At 34.2% G+C, this 20,297-nt stretch overlaps 1 protein-coding gene across 5 annotated transcripts in view; it reads right to left on the reverse strand.

The window, feature by feature from the left end:
* Diaph2 (diaphanous related formin 2) overlaps nucleotides 1–20,297 on the reverse strand; it is an 835,758-nt gene that overhangs the window by 561,358 nt on the left and 254,103 nt on the right. For all 5 annotated transcript variants that reach the window (XM_029553627.1, XM_029553629.1, XM_029553628.1 and 2 more), the window contains one exon: nucleotides 19,098–19,212. In XM_029553627.1, the coding sequence (XP_029409487.1) occupies nucleotides 19,098–19,212 (115 nt within the window). The remainder of the gene's footprint in view (nucleotides 1–19,097; nucleotides 19,213–20,297) is intronic.

Below are 20,297 nucleotides of genomic sequence, written 5' to 3' on the forward strand. Positions count from 1 at the left end.
ATGAGGTAACTAACAAGTAACTTATACATGGCATCACAGTCATCTTTATCATTATCTTACTTTTGCTTTATTTATTCCACTTTCATCTCTACTCCCATTTCTAATTTTATATATATATATACATATATATAAATATGTGAATGAGTGAATTGCATGCATGCTTGTAAGTGCACCACTATTGTGCAGTTCTCACGGAGGTCAGGAGAAGGTGTCAGATCCCTTGGAACTGGAGTTATGGACAGTTGTTAGCCACCATGTGGGGTCTGAATATTGAACCCGGGCCCTCTGCAAGAGCAACCAGTACTCTTAACCACTGAGCCATCTCTCCAGCCCCTGCACTCCCATTTCTAAACTTCAAGCTACAGGTCACCTTCAACGTTCTTTAAGTCATTCTATTATATTGAGTTTTAGAAAGCAATAAAAGGATTGTGGATAAAAATGGGATAGGAGTAAGAGAAGAGCTAAGCAGAAGGTCTTCGGGAAATCTTCGCCATAATAATACCCAATGGTTGAGTTAGCACAGCAATTTAAGCATGCGTAAAAAAGTCTACAAAAAAATAATGATTTGGTCTCTAGAAAATTCCTTAAGGGTCCTGGAAGCAACATTTACTTTGAATGGTAGTGAGTTAGCAGGGTATTAAAGCACAGACAAACAGGGATACTAGAAGGATGAAACAAGTTAAGAAAATTCTGTTTCTAGCGCTGAGAATTCAGTTATTCATTCTGTGTGTCACAGGCCTAATGGAGTAATAAGTATTCTTTGAAAAATAGTTGTGCATGGTATATGATAGAAATTCAATACATATTCGTTGAATGAGCAAACAAGACAAGGAGAATAGCCTCGATGACAGCTGAGAAGAATTGCTAGAATAATGCTGCTATCTCCTTTCTATAGCACATTAGTCTCTACACAGGCTATCATTGGTTATTAAAAACAATATACAGAAATGTAGCTCCCAATATCCTAGCATCCATTATTTGAACATTTGTGAAATACAGTAAATTTTTCATTCTATTGATCATTCCAGACCCTGGGTGTGGTGAGGAAAGATGGAGAGATATGCGTGTCTGATGGAAACTGCCTGCAGGACTAGTTCATAAAATTTTGACAATGGATTTAGGCATCTGATATTATATTCAAAGTTTATAAAGTTGTTTGATCTATGATTAAAATTGAGTTTCAAAAAACTTTCAAACAATGTTTACTAAAGGAGATTAATATTGAATTTTGAAATGTTCCATTCCTAACCAACAAATTTTGTACACTGGTTAACATAATCTACATCAAGCTGTTTATTTCAACTGTAGCTAACGTAGCTATTAAAAGTTAGTATTTTGCTGACCATGATGGCACACATCTTTAATCCAAGCACTCATGAGACAAAGACAGGTGAATCTCAATGAGATCAAGGCCAGCCTGGTGTACATAATGAGTTCCAGGACAGCTGGGGCATTAGGGAGACCTGGTCTCAAAATAAACAAAGAAACAAACAACAACAACAAAACTGTGCAAAATTTCTATTTCATCATCATATCGTCTATTCTGAGTTGCAAGTAATAATATTGTACGTGCCTCCGTTACCAATCTCAGTACCATGAGGGAAATAGGTTGCATTAATACCACAAATTTCAGGGTAGATATCCTTAAGAGTGAAAGCATTTTTAGCACATCTGTTCTTTATTACTTTTATTTTTGACATAAAAATATGATAAAACAACATACATACTCATTTACTTTGCAAGGATTCAAGTAAGGAATTTCAATAATATAAATAAAATAGTGATATTCTACAAAAAGCCATTTCACAAACAACAATTTTCTATGAATGGGGCTACTTTCTACATGGTAAATTGTTTACTTCTATTATGAACTTCGTCAATGGCAACAGTCAGGATAAAATATGTGCACCTTAAACCAACCCGAATCCAAGTAGGTACTGACAAGTTTAAGTGTTCATAATGTGAAACTATATTACTATCACTATATACTGAGGTATATTCTTAGACCATCATTTTCAGTTTTTCAAATTAAAACATTTCAGGTACATCCTCTTATGTGATACTAACTCAACACTGAACAGTATAAGAAACTGGAGAAGGCAGTCTATGTATAACAGTTTAGCAGACAAATACTGATGGTGTCAAATAGAGAAATTTAGGACTGGAGTGGTGGCTCACAAGTTAGGAGAGCTGGCTGCTCTTGCAGAGAGCAAGAGAACATGGGTATGATTTCCAGCATCCTCATGGCAGCTAACAACTCTTAGTAACTTCAGTTTCAGGGGATCCAGCAGCAGACATCCTCTTCAGCCCACCTTGAGCATTGCACAACATGGGGCATTTAAAAACATGCAGGCAATACACTCATCCACATAAAATAAAAATAATAAATAAATTTAAAAAAATATATAGTTGAGAAAAGGAAACATTTCCTGCATGTTTCCAGGTGAAGTCATCCATGGTTGACCAGGGCCTTTGATTTATCTTCACATAGATAGAACTAGTAAAAGAAAAGAGCCATGGCTTCCTCCCAAGGCCATGTGACCCCTGTGGAACAGATCCTCAAATGACCTTAAGAGTAAAAATAAATTGGTTTATCTGGGCCAAGTGAAAGGTCTTAAACACCCAGTAGAAAAGTATAACCAAAGAGTAAAGTGGTCAGAATAATTCTTTAAGAGTACATGTGTATAGCTAAAGGCTACATAACAAGAAACAATGCCAGACAGGAGATACCTTCCTTTGAGTTGTTGCCCAGGGTGGCCCAAGAGATTCCCAGATAGTAACCTAACATAGAAATGGAAAAATGAACAGCAGACCCCAATCTTATCTAAAGGAATATTGGCAACTGATTGCTGCTAGATGAGGAACAGCTGATCTTCCTAAAACAAGGCACTCTAGATAGGCTGACTAGACTCAGCAGATGAACAAGCACTGGGGAACGTCTGGGGGCACTGACAACACAGTAAATAGTAACAGGGATGACAGAGTATATGGGGTCCAGTGGGGAGAGGGGCTATAGGAGGGTGGCACTTGGGATGTGGGTATATAGATGAATAAGATTGTTTGGGATGTTCTGTGTGAAATACACACAAATAAATTAAAAATGAGCTATATTTGAGGACAAAGCATAAAAATTTGCTTCATGTTAATTAGTAGAGGTGAAAAACATTACCATTGAAATCTACCTGAATACTTTATATCCATGCTCAGGTGCCAAGGATCTCAAAAAGTAACCAATTGTGACTGGTAATAATCAGATATATAGACTAGAGACGCATATGCAAACATCTAAGTGTTAGTTGCGTTAAAAATGAGTTTTTCTGTATGAAAAAGTATATTTTAAAATGAAATGGGGACTTTTTTTAAAGGTTACAACCTCATTCAACTTTATGTCTTATATGGTCTATACTGAATACAATATTGTATAACTGTATTAATTCAATTGCAAACCTAAAGATTTACAGCCAATTTTGAAAGAGATGCATCTTAGCTCTGGAAATTGTTATTGAATATGTCAATGCTGTTGTAATGAAATGCTTCTTCTAATCATGTAGTTATTAAATAAATAATTTTAGAAATACAGTTGATCAGCGGCTTTTTATACAGAAAAGGAAAACAACTTAACCCATTATCAATTTAATAATCAATCCAATAACATATTATGAAATTAAGCAATATGCAAAATTTTAAATGGTTTATACTTTTTCATAACATTTACTCTGTTTGAAATAGGATAAGAAAGAATTTGGATAGGTTGACATATTGATCCCCTTTATTCAAAACTGCATGCTGCCATGTCCCAAGTGCTGTCATCTCCGGCCAAACATTTTTGAGTAACTCTGGAACCCAAAACTCCACACTTCAAAAGAATTTTATGAATGTATTAATATTCATATCATGGGCATGACAGTATAATTTAGGTAGTGAGATTACAGTATTTCAAGCAGTTCTATGAATTGGAGGACTCTAGGAAAGTTTAAGGACATTGCTGGCAGAATCTAATCTCGTATAGCCCCTCCCTTTAGTAAAGATGAATCATGGGGAAGAAGCATTACCATTTTCATCAATAGAAGATATAGTAATATTGGTTCAGAATCTTCAGCCTTTGACATAAGTGTGAAATAAACTAGTAAAATATCTTTAGTTTTCTTATAAAAGAATCTTGAACTATTTCCTATTTCAGTAAAGGTCTTCTGTTAAGAGTATTCAGTTGGAAGGGTAAGACACCAGTAACTAATGCTAAGAGGAATTTTTAAATCTTCTTCCAAAACTGCAAATGCCAACCTTCAATACTTGACTCTAGAAGAGGCACACTTAGATGCTAATAGTGAATAATACTGTTCCCACTCAAAAGTAACCCAGAGACAGAAATGTAGAGCATCTGGAAATTCCATCTTAGAGTTTATCACCAGTCCAGAGGAACTAACTTCCCTTGTCACTACAATCCTGGCTATAAAATAAACTGTAGACCTAACAGGACTCAGAGATGAATGCAGTAGGACTGTGTTTTTATTAAATACCCTTCATATTCATATATACTAAAAGAATCTATGTTAATATTTATGGAATGGACATCGTGTCAATGTACTGAAAGGTGGCAGCTTGTATGGTAAGACCAAAGAGTTCAAATTCAGCTGTGTTGCTTTCTACCAAGTCCCTCATTTTCTTAATTATTTATCTCATCTGTGTAACTGGACATAGTAACTTCACCTTAAATATTTTTGCGAGGATTAATTAAATGAATTAATATAGGGAACATATATATTCTCTGAACCAATTCCACTCTTACTCTGAAACCATACTTCTTTTTTAGGCAAAGATGCATTTCTATTTCATATGTATATTTCTGATGGGAAATGCGTAGTCTCTACTGAATATGCATATTCTCTACAGAGAGGCAGCAGACTACTTATAGACTGAAGTGAACTATTAGAGCTTCATGAAGTAATTTACATGTATTCATTACAACTCTAAGGTTCTGCAGTTAAGAACATTCACTGGCTGTTCTTGCAGAAAACCGCGGTTCGAAGCCCAGCACTCACATGACAACTAACAACTGCTTGTAAGTCCAGTTTCAAGGGATCCGACAGCCACAGCCGCTTCTCTCCTCCACGGGAGTTGCATGACATAGGTGCACTTACCTACATTCAGACAATACATGCATACACATAAAAAAATTAAAATAATAAAATATTTGATAAAACAATTCTAATACTATCATTCCTGAAGTGTTGGAATTTAATCAACAGGGAGATACAAATAACATAGGGGGGATAAAGACAGTCTGAAAAAGTTAGTCATGCAACTTAAAATCACACCTATAATAGAACATATTCAAAGCAATTCTTAGTTATATGAAGGAATTCAGTGGTAAATATTTCTTATAATAAATGATATAGAAGAAAATTATGGTTTGAAAATGGACCCATATAGGAAGTTTCTCAAAGAAATGCAGTCTTTTACTCTCCTGCTGATAAGTTTGAATTTTTTTTTGAAAAAATATGTGGTACTGGGGCTGGAGAGACGTCTCAGCGGTTTACTAGTAATAATTCCAAAGTAAGAATTATGCAATATGTAAACACTGACACACAGTTATAATCTACCCACCAAGGAAACTGATTAGGATTTTTCAAAAGATTATTGAACCCGAAAGAGCTGATAATAATAAACAATTGCTTTGATGTCTCTGGGGTTTAGGGATATGAAGACTATCATGGAAAGAAAAGTGAAAATGATACCATATCAGGAAAATGTTGAAAAGACTCTGTATAGGTAATTCTCTCTTAATCAACCTTAGTTTAAATATATTAAATTATACCCTTGAAAGTAACTACAAACAATAATAATTATTTATTGCTTTACCTTATGAAAAAATTTAATTAAAAAAAAAAAAAGAAAGAGAAACAGTTCAGAAGGCACTTTCTGGTGCTGGCGAGGGAGTTCATTTGGTCAATGCTTTCTTAAGAAGCACAAAACCCTGGGCTGACTCTAGCATTTCATGAACCAGGTGAGCTGGTACATGCCTGTAATCCCAGTACCCAGGATAGTCCAGTAACTTAAAGGACAGAAGGATCAAAAATTCAAAGTTATCTTTGCCTACACAGTGAGCTTCAGGCCAGCCTGACACATAAGACTCTGTCAAAAAAAAAAAAAAATAGCATCTTCTAAATGGTTCAGTATGATATCATTTAAGAGCCCTAAAGGGACAAACTTCCCAGGCACTGCTATTACAGAAAGCAAACATTAAAAGTTCATATCTACTATAGAAATGTCTTCAAAAAATAGTTGACAGCTTTAGTTATCTTTACATCATGTAGGGGTGCCTATTGTTTAAATTGATGTGTACACCACACTAATATCACCAAAGTCATGAATTCAATCGATGCTTAATGGATCAGATAGCTTTGTTCTGAACTATGGGTACAAACTCTGCTCCTAGTTCCTTATCACCACGAATTTTGCTTGTCACAAGAAGCATTGGCCACGAAAAGATAAAATGAGTTCCAAAAACCACTAATAATGAAATCAAAACAGAATCATGCCTTAGTGATTACAGAGGCAGCATCATTATTTAATGAGAGCCAGTTTTATCAGACCAAACCACATTCTAGTTGAAAACACTACCAAAATCATGGTTTCCCCTGGTTACATTCATAAGTGAGCTTGAAAATGATTACAGCCTATTGGAAGACTTAGAAAAGTTTTTGTTTTTTGTTAAAAAGAAAAAACTTCCTATGGAATTCCATAGTTAAATTATACCCTACTGTAAAATACTAAAGTAGACCTACATATGCATCAAGAACACTGTCTCTAAGAAATCCCCATAATTCTACCTTTGTATGTGTTCAGTGCATGCCCTGAAATGGACCAAGAAACTGTACAATGTTAAGTTGAATTATTAGTAAAATGAATGCCTAAAAGCTGTAACACAAAGGTTTTAGAACCACATAGTGATTTTTCATGTTGATATATGAACATTTAATAATATAATCAATTATTAAAGTACTTAAATTGTCATCACTGAAGAAACAAAAGCATGAATATTTTAATGAAAATGCCAATAATTAGCAGGGGTGTCATCTGACATTGCAAGAGCAAAAAATAAGTAAAACCTTGGAGAGGAGTGATAGCATCTTTATTATTGCTCTTAAAACAGTAACAGCTTCCTAATCACACTGGCTTTTCTTTTCCAAGAAAATTACAAACATCCTAATAGCATCACATGTTTCAGGGTAGTTATTTTTGTTGCCTGCTAGTAAAAGCAATTACATGCTAGGAAATGACACCTTCCTCACATATTGCCAAGAGCTTGTTATCAGTCTATGCTTATCACAGGAAGCCAGACTCAGACAACTCTCAGTAAGCCATTCTAATATAGGAGGTATTGATAATTCACAATAGTTATATTTGCCATTTGAATGCAGCACATATTTTGCTTAAGTACCTATAAAATTAATTTAAATAAAAATTATCATTCTTAAAGTCAAGCAGAAAGATGAGAGGAGGAAATGGTATTAGTAGGCAGGGAGAAATCAGGGCACTACTGATGTTCTGCCACCACAAAGCAAGGGGCAATCACACTTGCACGTAGAACCTAACCAAGTGCAGCTAGTAACTTAAATACTTTTCTCATTCTTTTTCCATGAGTTTTAAACTGATAGACCTGTTTCAACATATTGTAAACCATTTAGCAGACAAATCGATTCATTCAGCTGTGACCCTTTATAAGGGTATAATTTTTACTGGGTTCAGTTAGTAGAAATGCACTAATTTCTTACATAAGTTAGGTAAGCTTGGAGAGGCAAGAAAAAGGTACTTCCAAAGATAAGAATTCAAATGGAACAGCCAATTCTTTTCTCCTGGGACAGATAAGACAGTAGGGGGTCTCCAATTGAGATTTCTGATAAAGGAGCTTTAATGAGCACACTTACATTACAGAGAAAGACAGTAGTCTTTAAAAGTATGGGTCTGTGGATTCAGGCTTATGCTAATGTATCTGATTTCCATGTCTTTGCTTGTGTAGGAGGCATAGGAAAGTCATGAGGCATGCAAGCTGCTACCTGGTCAGCCTGCCTGGGCTTGATTTCCTTTCTCAGCAGAAAAAAAAGTCTTCATTAGTATCATCTACAGTCTAGAATAGACAATCAAGCACAATGAAATAATCCATGCAAAATAATTCACAGAGAATTTAATATGTACTAAGTGTACAAAATATCAGTATATGTTTTGGAAGCTGTCAGTTTTGTTATGAATCTAAAATATTTATCTTCATTCTCACAGAACTCCTAATATTTATTCTATGTTATTGGATATTTATATTTTTTTCTTAAAACGGAGATAATAAGAAATTAAACATTTTCCTTGGTATCCAAACAACAGATCAATAAATAGACAGCAATGTGTTCTATATTTAAGGAGGTCAACATATCATTTTCTTATTTTTATATTTAATTGTTTTTATTTCATGTGTATGAGAGTTATGCCTGCATGTATATAAGTGCACCCTTGTCATGCAGGGCCCCTGGATAAAAGAAAAGGGTCTTTTATCCTGTGATACTGGAGTTATGGATGGTTGTTAGCCACCATGTGGGTACTAGCATTCAAGCCTGGGTCTTCTGCAAGAACAGCCAGTGCTCTTAACCATTGAGCCATCTCTCCAGCCCTTAACAAGTAAGGACACTGTTTCAAAGCTTTATTAGTGTGGATGGACTTGTGTGCTCCTCTAATCTCAGCTTTAGGATACTCCACAGCAGGAGGACCATACGTTTGATGCTAACATGAACAACATCATGAGATCTTATCCAGAAAATCAGAAAAAAGAAGAATGAAATATAAACTTTATGGACTAAACCACAAGCCACTTTTGAAAAACAAATGCAGCTTTCATATTTGAAAACTTCACAGAAAATTTGTAATTCCATAATGCACGATGTAGATATATTTAAATATACCGAATTTACTAGTAAGGCAACGTTAAAATTCCCAAATGTAGTGAATTACTAACTCATAAGGAAGTAAATGTGCAAGTTAACACAAAGGATCAATTGGAACCGGACAAAATGTGCTCAGATTTTTAGCGTTGGGTCAGTAATAAAAGGATTTTGAAGAGATGGATTTGTAAATACATATGGATGTATATACTTCTTATTAGTGATTGAATATGAAGAATCTTAAGCTTTGAATGCTTAGGTACATGTGTTTGTATATGTATGTGTGTGAGGACACAGTGAGTTCTTATTATGTGAGTTATGGTCTGTTATTAGCATGGGAGTTCCAAAACTAAATACATGTAACTGTAATTAATTTGTACACTCACTCAACAGATAGCTGTGGTATAACCTAAGTGAAAAAAAGGCAATATCTAACTGAAAGAAACTCGGTGTGGAATATTAGACACAGTGGGTGAAGACAATAACGTACTGTGAATATCATATTCCAAGGAAAGTGTTGCCAAGTTATAGGCCACATAAGAAAGTGCTAAAAGGAAGCTTTAAAGAAGCTAAAGATACTTGTAACAGCATCTGTTTCAGGAAGAAAAGAGTTCAGTAAAGGTTCAAGGAAAGTTAAAAGCCTGGAAACCCATGGGAAAGTGTTCTGAAGTCGTTATGAAGACAATGAAAATCAATGCAATGTTCCATATTTGGGAGTTCCATGAGCACAACAAAACAGAACTGGGGACAGAAAAATGAACAAGGTACATCAAGGAAAGAAATGTCACATCACTAGTAACGGCTGAGAAATCAAAATTTTATATATTCATGTGGTAGACAATGATAGAAGTGACAACTAAATGACCCCTGTTCTAGACTGATCTCGCAGTAAGACAAAGGCTGAGCTTGAGTTATTTACTTCTAATGACGATCTAGGATACAACCTATTGTGATTACCTCAGTGCTTTTGGTTTCATTTTATTCTTTGGCTTGCAGTGATTGATGGACCAAATTGCCTTTGTGAGCTGACACACTGCAAGGCCTGAAGACAAGGAACTAATGGCAACTTCTGTACAAGAGCCAGTAGAGAACAGAAACTAGCAACTGTATTCATAAGTTTAGAAATAAATCATTACCCAGTTGGGCCTTTGGATGAAATCACAACCTCACAAACCCATCTACGTAGGCTTGTGAGGGACTCTGAAGGTCAGGACTTGGCTGAGACCTTCCAGGATTCGTGATACTGTGTGAAAACAAATGTAGAGGATGATTTTTTTCTCCTTTTCACTACTGAACATAGAATCAGAGACTAATGCATGGTAGACAAGCAGGTTACCACTGAACAACATTCCTAGTACCTAAATGTGTGTTCTATAAATCAGTTAAATTCAGGGATAATCTGTTCTGTAGCAGTAGGTACATATTATTATCCCCGTCAATAATGTGAAAATTTAAATTAATTGTAGCCTGACAATCATATCCAGTGTCAAACTGCTCTTTATGTATTAAATAGACTTTTAAAATTATAACTGTGGATTTTATTTATAATTTCACATTCAGCACCAGAGGTGACTCATAGTAAATTTGCAACTCAACACATTTATCTTATCATATGTTAAAAAGTATTTTGAAATAATGGCATAAATAATTGCAATGATAATATCAATAAGCATAATTTAAGATTCCTATAAAAGTGTTATATTTACATATTTATGAATAACCTGTTAAGAGGAAAACTAAATTCACCCTCATCACAAGAAATAACTAAAGGGATGACTTATAATGTCTCAGAAAAGAATTCAGCCTTGCATTTTTCTAAATTAGAAATATTTTGTAGAGCATGGATATATTTGCTGCTACTTTTTGGATAAGCTAGAGTCTGGGACTATTCTAATATACAGTTGAAGCAAAGCACAGTGTTCTGCAGTTTTTCATACAAATGTCAGAGACTTATACCAGATTAAAGAAAATTTCTATTTGTCAAAATAAAAATAATTTAGTTAGAGCCTGGAGTGGAGGCGATCGCCTTTAATTCCAGCACTCAGAAAGCAAAACCAGGCAGACCTCTATGAGATTTAGGCCAATCTGGTCTACATAATGAGGTCCAGGCCAACTGGGACTACTGGGAGATGCTGTCTCAATAATAATAATAATAATAATAATAATAATAATAATAAGGCTAGAGATGCAGCTCAGTTGGCAGAGTGATTGCCTAGCACCACATAAAGCTGGACATGGTGATGGTGAAAAAATGATGCAAAATAGAAGTGAGAATTTCTATTTGCAGATGATATCAAAAGAACATCTGTTATTGTCCTTAGTCCATGTCATGTTTAGGAGTCAAAATATAGGGACAGAGAACCTCACTAACGCATATCTCAAATGGGTAACATTAAATTATTGCAAAATATCTATAATGCTGTCACTTAAACTCTGAAAGAGCCTAATGAAAAACTGATGTCATTACTTTATGCATCCCATGTATATTAATAAATCATCACCAAATAATGACATGAAAATTACATTCTTTCATTAATTATGAAAAATAGATTCAAATCATAATAATGTTTTATCAGTGACATATTTCATAAAGATAATGGCTAAAAAGTCTTACTGACAGAAAGAGTAAATTAGCCAGGCAGCTTAGCCAAGTAAGTAGACCTCTGTGAGACAGATGGCAGGCTGGTCTACAGAGTAAGCTCCAAGCCACCTGGGGCTATAGAGAGACCCTGATCCCCACAAAAGAGTAAATTTAATTCCTTCAGAAAATAATATGCAACCTTCTAGCTTTCTTTTCAACTCTGAGGAACTGGCTTCATTGCTGGGATAATAAGATGACACATTTCACAATATAATACAATATATGTGAAACTGTTATCATTAACTGTGTGAAAGGGCTCTGCTAATCATGCAACAAAATACACAAATTACTAAGGGCATAAAAGCCATGAAAAGTTGTAGCTACAACATAGGAAAATGATTAAGAATAAATCTTGGTCCAAATCACTCTTCTGACACTCACTAGGGATGAAATCAAGACACACTCCTATAAAACAACAATAAATTACTTAGAGTTGAGAAGATTAACAAAATACAGGCTTAACATTTCAACAGCTTTTGAGGTACTATTTTGCTATTATTATGACGATGATTTCTGTTACATTGGTAGTTACTAGTAGTTATAGTTCTACTATATCACTAGTGATGGTGTTATTAACAGACGTATTATAATCACAACATTATCATCAATATATAAGTCAGGCATTATGAAAATTCCGTGCTTCTAAGGCAGAAGGCAACGTATTATCTCAAAATCTTTCTTGCAATTTTAAAATAGCATGTATGTCTGTCTCAAAAATACTTAATTCTGTCTTTTATGTAAAGGACATAATTATTTGATGCTTGAAAACACAAATAGAAAATAAATGCGTATGTCATCCTAATTTGAAACCTTAAAATGTTTTCTAAATTTTATTATTATGAATGTATTCCCTACATGTATGTAAGTGCACCAGTGTCACACAATGCCCGATGAGGTCAGAAGGGGGTGTCAGAACCCCTGAAACTGTAGTTAAAGGAAGTATTAGCCGCAGTGTGGGTGCTGGGAGCCCAGGTCCTCTGTGAGAGTGTCCAGTGATCTTAACTGCTCAGCCATCTCTCCAGCCCCCTTAAAATGTTCTTAATGAGGAAAAAAGGTTTGAGAAGGTGACAAAGCTAAGAAATTTTCATTGATACATAAAAAATAATAAGATTAATGATCTATACCACAATGGACTGAGTATTTTTGCTGTTTATGCTCCTTTAAAACTTAAGTATTAAAATCCAAGCTCCAAGGAGATAGCTTCAGGAAATGCAGCCTTTGCAAGGTGATTACATTCCAAGGACCCCTGAAGGCTATCTCACACCTACTGACATCTACTACCTGGAACATGGATTTCTCAGCTCCAGAAATGTGAGAAATATCTAATATTAGAAGTTATTCAGGGGACTGGAGAGACGGCCAAGTGGATAAGAGCACTGGCTGTTCTTGCAGAGGACCTGGGATCCATTCCCATGTCAGCAAGAACTGTCCACAACTACAGTTCCAGGAGAATTCTATGCCCTTTTGTGACCACGATGGGTATAGCATGACACAGGTGCACTTAAAAACATGCAGACAATACATTCATAGACATAAAATAAAAATAATAAATAAAATACTTTTAGAAAGAAGCCACTCAGTTTATGAAAATTTTATAGTATCCAAAATTAAGACAAGTAAATATAGGTTTCATCTTGCTGTCTGAAAAAATTAAACCTTCTTCATCTGTTCCCATAAATTTTAATGCTTATATTATAGAAAAATACACCATGCTATTTTGATGACAAATTATGTGCAGACACCAGCTCTCTCTGGACACTTTATTATCATCTTATCAGGGGTATACACTCTGAGACTAACGTCTCATTATTTTCAGGTCAATACCAAGAATTTCCAACAGAAATTAGATTTTACCATTTCATTTCTTCACTAACTACAGAAATCTGTACTGAACAATCAAACAGTGGTGGATATCTTCAGAAGGAGCCAGCTGATTTTAAAACTAAGAAACAATATAAATATCTTCTAAAAGAAAACTGCTTTTATATATATATACATTATAAAAGTATGTTCAACTGGAATTTTCAGGTATTCAGGCAAACTGATATTCATATGCATTTGAAATATTTATAACATGTCAATTTTTAGTTATTATAGGGGAAAAGCTTAGTTATACTATAGAAATATATTATTGAAGAAGCTAAATTTTATTAACGTCTTTTGTTTATTTCTTATATTACCTCCAAGCAACATTAAAACTAATAAGAAATTGCTTACAAGTTCCAAACACGCACTATCTTTGTTCTTCCTAAAGCCTCTGGAGAACACTAGAAATTCTAATTAGAATTAGCAGTTATAAGCTACATATTTTATTATTATTTCAAATTTAGTTAATATTAACCATCATTAACTTTAATTTTTATATAACACTACTATTACCTATAATTACTGTAGATTTTAAGGGAAAATAACACTATCATTATAGCTTGCAGTTATGTCTCCAAATATTATCTAATTGAATAAAGTAACTAGAAAACATTCAAATGATAACTGTTACACTGCTACATATATGATGTATATTCAAAAGTAATACAGGTCTTTTGCAGCTGCCCTTCTCTCTCCCCCACTTGTGTGTGTGTGTGTGTGTGTGTGTGTGTGTGTGTAATTACCCCAGAAACTATGTTGAAATACAGTGACCTATATGAAGAACATAAATATTATAATAAAAAAATACAGGATCCAAAACCTAGAAGAGACCATCCAGATGAAAATTGCCAATTGATACCTGTCAACAATACCATTGTATTTTGACTAGGCTACTAATATTATTCACATTTATTGATGAATCACTCAATCTGTAAATTCTCATTACTTATCTATCTAGTAAAAACCTGTATTAGGCTTAATTATCCAATGAGTAAGTATTTGAAATATGGGATAGGAGTCAGGATTTAAGATTCCCACTGAAAATAGCATGTGAGGGATGAAAACAAGCCACCTACAGGAACCCTGACACCAGAAGACTCATCTTACAGGAAAGAATGCTGTATATAATTCATAGCTTTTGTTTCACCTTTCCTATATGTTCTATATGCAACACTGCTACAAGCAAGCTGGGAATATTAAGAATTTCTAATTCTGGGCTGTTGACCAATTCATTTTCTGTTTCTACATGATGACATTTTCGCTTAATGTGGGCAAATGTTCAGATCCAGAGACAAGCTGTGTGGCCAGTGTTTCTGGTCATACTAATGCATAATAGAAGTTCTCACAAAGGCTCCTCACACCAAACCCAATATGCTGCCTGTGCTTTCAACACAATGTTTCTCCTCATCCCCTTGATAAGATAATAGGAGACCATAAGCTTGGATTTTCCTTTAAACTTCGAGTTCCCAGTTAAGAAACCCAAATCAATTTTAACTTAAATTTTCTAATAAACAGCTTAGTTGCCACCAATCACAAATAGGAAAGCTTTAGCCAATCATAGACGTACAAGTGTTCAGAGACTTCTCATATTGGGCAAATGCCTAAGCAGTAAGTCCCCTGACTTCTCTGCTTTCATTTCCTTGCTTAGCTTACAAAAGCTCAATGCTCATACTGATGAGTAATGTTCTTCTGGTTCTGGGTGCTACACAATTTGGGAACAGTTCTTTGCTAAATAAACATGGTTAAGTTTAAGTTGACTAAAATTTCAGCGTTCAGCCCAGAAAGATTTTTTTCCTTCTCCCCTACTTTCCCACGGAAATGCCAAAGAACAGGTCAAACCACCTCTGGGTTCTCCATGTTCCCTATTCTAAATTATCTATGTTCTGTGTGCCGTAACTTTTGAAAAAAAAATTAAGATTTACTGTAATTTGACCAAATGCAGTATTCTCTCTACCTTACTCATTAGTTTAAGAGTTCCCTGGTACTAAGTGATGGCATTACTGAGTTTTTTCTCTACAATTTAGCATAGTGCCATGTACAGAGGAGATACTTTACAAAGTAGCTAAATGAAATGAGAGATCCATTCTCCCCTAAAAGAGAGATAACCTCATCAATAGAACATTAAAAAATAATTTCTCTATAACTCTAAGAATACGTAATGCACACAGGAAATATAATTTTATGATACTTTCACTTATGAAATATTTACACATTTAAATATTATAGATATCAACAAGCTTTATATTTAGCAATTCTAAGCTACTTTAAAGTTTTAAACATTTACTTGACAACAAAGACTCGTAAAGCTTTACAAAGCATTTAGTGAGATCGGAGATGAGCTCTCCAGATGCCTTGCAGTAGGGGTAGTTCTCAAAAACGTTTTGGAATACCGAGCCTTAGGGCTTTAGAAATAGGTCTTAGAAACAAAGGGTTGCTGGTTCATTCCAGAATGGTGCTCATAGAGCTGCACTGAACAGCACAATGGGTTACAAAGTGATGTCCTAGAGCTACAAGAGCCAAGTTTGCTGGAGCCAGAGCCTCCTGCAGATTTCTTACTGAGGCTGCCATCTACTGACCAAATTATGTCTCAAGGCACTGTGAGTATGAAAGCACTTAAGCTAGTACAGGGACACAATCAATACTTAGGCATCTTATTCAAAAATACCTGTACTGTGCCATTATAATTTATTTGGCCTGTGATATTCAGGTACACAATGTTCTATGATATTTAACTGATTCCTGAAATGTCCCTTTAAAAATAAACCCCACTAAAAGTAATGGTACTGAAAAATGCCCAATTCCTTATATGCACTTAAACATTCAACATCAGCAGAATAGGAGTAGTGCCATATAGAAATTTGAAGAATTATACTTGGGAAGAATAGAGAGGCAGCATTCACAGGAGTGAGTACATGATTTGAATATTTATTTTGGGGGGGGTGTTTCTGGTTTGATTAGGTTTTGGCAGCAGCATTAAGAATTGCTTCTATTGCAAGTGATTAACTCCAGTGGGTGTGATAGAGAAAAACAAGAAATTCTCTTTCTGAACTAATTAATTAATTGTATTAATTGTCATTAACTAAAACAAAGCACACACAAACACAGCATTAGATGAATGAAAGAGAAGAACAGAATAATATTAAGTGTCTGCTAGGTACCAAGCACTGACCATGTTGAGTAGTGTAAGCATAAAACCTCATTATAACCTCAGACAGCATCTGCTTAAACAGTCTAGCCACTCCATAGTTGAGAAATTGCAGTCACTGAAGTTACATATATTACCACAGGGACATAAGGAGGTGTGACTCTTTCTACTGCCTTTTTCAGAATACAGCATTCTACACCATGTTTAAAAGCTATAGTAATGGCTTGATTTTTTAAAAATTGTCATACAAATATAGATTGGGTGTGGCAAATAGACCTCCACAATCCCTTCTACCAGTTACTAATCTCATGCCTATAACTGGACCACTCTGGAGGCTCAAATGGGACTGCCATGGGTTTGAGGCCAACTTCGGCTACACAGAGAATTACAGGCTAGCCTAAGTTTCAGAGTGAGCTCTCTATTCACCACTTCATCAAAGTAAAAATTGTAACACTAAATATTTACCACTTTTACCTATAATATGGACAAAAAGTAGAGAGGAAAAGACACAGATTGAATGTCCATTATCTAAAATGTTTTCAGATTTTGTTTTCAGATTGTGAAATATTTACAAATAGAAATTGAGATGTCTTGAGGACAGAATCCAAGTCTAAATAAGAAATTCACTTGTACTCCATATATAATGCATGAAAACAACCTGAAGATAGTTTAACACTTTTTACTATGCCTGTGTTTTTTTAATTGTCATATATATTTATTTCATAAATTACTGAGTCTCACAAGGATGTTTTGATATTAAGTATATAATATACTTTGATCATTCTCCTGTCATATTCCCAACCTTTCCCTTTTCTCCTCAGTCTACCCGTTCCTGTTGCTGTGCCTGTGTTTTCACAACAACCAGTCTCAAGAGCTTAGGTGTCGAATTTTCTACTTGTGGCATAATAGTTATGGTCAAACTTTCATATTCTATCACATTTATGACTTAGAATAGGAATGCTGAAATTGAATTGATATGCCTTTTTGTTATCAGTGTAAACTGATATGAACTGGAAGGTAGATATGTGGTATATTTTTAAAAGTTTAAATGGGATATATTTTACCCAGAAATTACACTTCTAGAATTTATGTTACAGCTAGTCTCTCATACACAAAAGCAAATATAGAAATCTATGTGCAATGTCATTTTTTTGTAGCAGTAAATGCCAAGGTCTAATCTAAGAACGTGTTAATAGAGGATTGGTTAAATGGATTAATGTTGAACTTAGCACAGAATTCAATGCAGTATCTAAAACTAAAGTTGACAAATATAGACTAATCTCAAAGTACATTTACCGAAGAAAGCAAAGAATAGCAACTGAAAATGGGTTAAAATGTTTCTAGATGCTTAGACTAAGTTGAGAACTTAATGTGCAAAATTGGTAATAATGGTTTTCTCTACACAAGTATGAATGTTTCTGAAATTGAATAGTAAGCTCTGTTCTTCCTATCAGATATCATTTTTTTTTGGAAAGCTACTCTATGGATCCTCTACTATAGGCATGAACAATTTGTAATAAAAGCAAGGAAAATAAATAGTACTATCTGGTCACTATTGAACTTTTAAGTGTGAAGAGGACTATGACAAGTAAGAAAAAAAATTAAAGCTAACAGCATTTTTTCTAAATATTAAAACTCCTCAGAATAGCCTCAACACCCTTGATCTCTCTCCATCCTACTTTTCCAAACTTACAATGTGACAAATCAGAAGAATGGCAAAAGCACTCATCCCAAGGAGAGTAGAGAATATTGCCAATTCTTATTTGTAAAGACTGATTGGGAAAGAACAATGTCTATACTTAACTGAACTATCCCTTCTGCAATAACTATTAAAAATATGCTGAAACAAAATACCAAAAAATTAATAAAGCACCATAATTTATTATAAGAGTGAGTAATCATCTAAATAGTATATATGAAATGCATAAGATGACTAGGTATAATCATAAAGAAGATATGCTATTATCAAATCTATAGTCACACTTATTGAAGACCCGATTTAAATATGAATCAAAAACATATGCTCATAACAAAACTACTAGGCTTCCAGGGAAATAAGATTGATAAATATTACACATGTAAGAAGAAGGAAAGAAAAGGAAGAAAATGAAGCCCTATGGCAGCAATCTTATTCCAATAGAATTCACACTTCTGAAATATTACTATTCCATGAATATGTTTTCATTACATGGGAAATCAAGAAATTCCTATCCACTGTTACTCAGCAAAAAAAAATAGGTTTTTGAGGTGCAACACATTTATTAAGTAATAAAAATAAAATCTATACTTTCAGGTGAATGATAAAATTTATGCAAAACAAAATACAGAGAAAAAAGAGTTTTCCTTTTCCTTTTTTTTTTTTTGGTGAAGGATAAAACAGCAAAAGCATTAATCTATTTATGCTTGACCCTACCTAGTAGGAGCACACAAGATATATATAATTGCTTAGAAATTGTTAGTAGAGCAAAGATTTAATACACCAGATGCAGGAATTAATATTGTACAAAAAAGAAGGTACCTTTGTTCTGAGAAGCAAAAGTCAAGGCCAATTTTGCAAAAAGATCTGGATTCTCAAACTTATCTTCTTTTACTTTTAGCCAGAAACAGTTCTCAGATAATTCTCTAGGTTCAATCTAAGACAAAATAACAAATGTAAGTTTCTGCATTACTTCATGTTCAATTTTCAAAAAACTCATACAGTTCATGTATCCACTAATCAATTTTCAAATAAATTAAGTTAAATTTTTAAATAATCCCGGAGAACACTTGCAAATCTGTTCATATACAGAAAAGGTACACAAAAGTAATAGGTCATAGAGCAAATTACATTTTAAAATATCTACTGAAAATACCCTCAAAATAGTATAGTATATCCCTCTTCAACTTGAATTCATTCCTCCTCAAAAATTATTTAACATATCAAATGTTTGGTTGCACTATGAGACATTAATTCATATACATTTTGTGCACTGCTTGTATCCAGCCCTCCTTACGCTCTTATGCGCTGTTCCTTTTCCTCCCCACAAATGACCCTCCTCTACTTTCATGTCTTACATATATTTTAATCCACATTGAGAAAACCATCAGCAATCTATTTCTGTGTCTGGCTTATTTGTTTATGATGATGATCTCTAGATGCTCCTGGGTTTTTTGAAAATATGGAACCTGAGGCTCAATAAATTGAACTTTCCATGCTCACTCATTAAATTGAAGAAAACAGACATAAAGATAGCTGAAATGTATCTCCTATTATAAATCAACATACTTTTTAAACGAATACACACACACACACACACACACACACACACACACTCCACCTATTCATCGTAGTAGTCCTTTAATGCAAGGTCTATAATTATCTCAACATTAAAAAAAAAGAAAAGAAAAGAAACTGATATCTGAAAAATATAAGCATCTGCCCATACTAGTAAATGGCTAGTGAGTTGGATCCGGGCAGTTTAGTTACACAGAAATTCAATGTGAGAGTTGTGCACTTTTAGTGCATCATGATCCTAAATAAATGGATCCGTGGAGTCACAGTTTTTGGTTTACTACATTTTGGCTGATTATGCATATTTAAAAGTAACCACATTCTAAAATTATGTATACATAATTTATGCGTGTGAATAACACATTGGTAAACACTCTTTAAAACAATTTATCCATTCTGTTCAAATCAACATACTACAATGACACTGTCAGAAATCACTTTAAGTGA

Source organism: Nannospalax galili, unplaced genomic scaffold (genome assembly GCF_000622305.1).
Source record: "Nannospalax galili isolate Female #2095 unplaced genomic scaffold, S.galili_v1.0 scaffold3, whole genome shotgun sequence".
NCBI lineage: Eukaryota > Metazoa > Chordata > Mammalia > Rodentia > Spalacidae > Nannospalax > Nannospalax galili.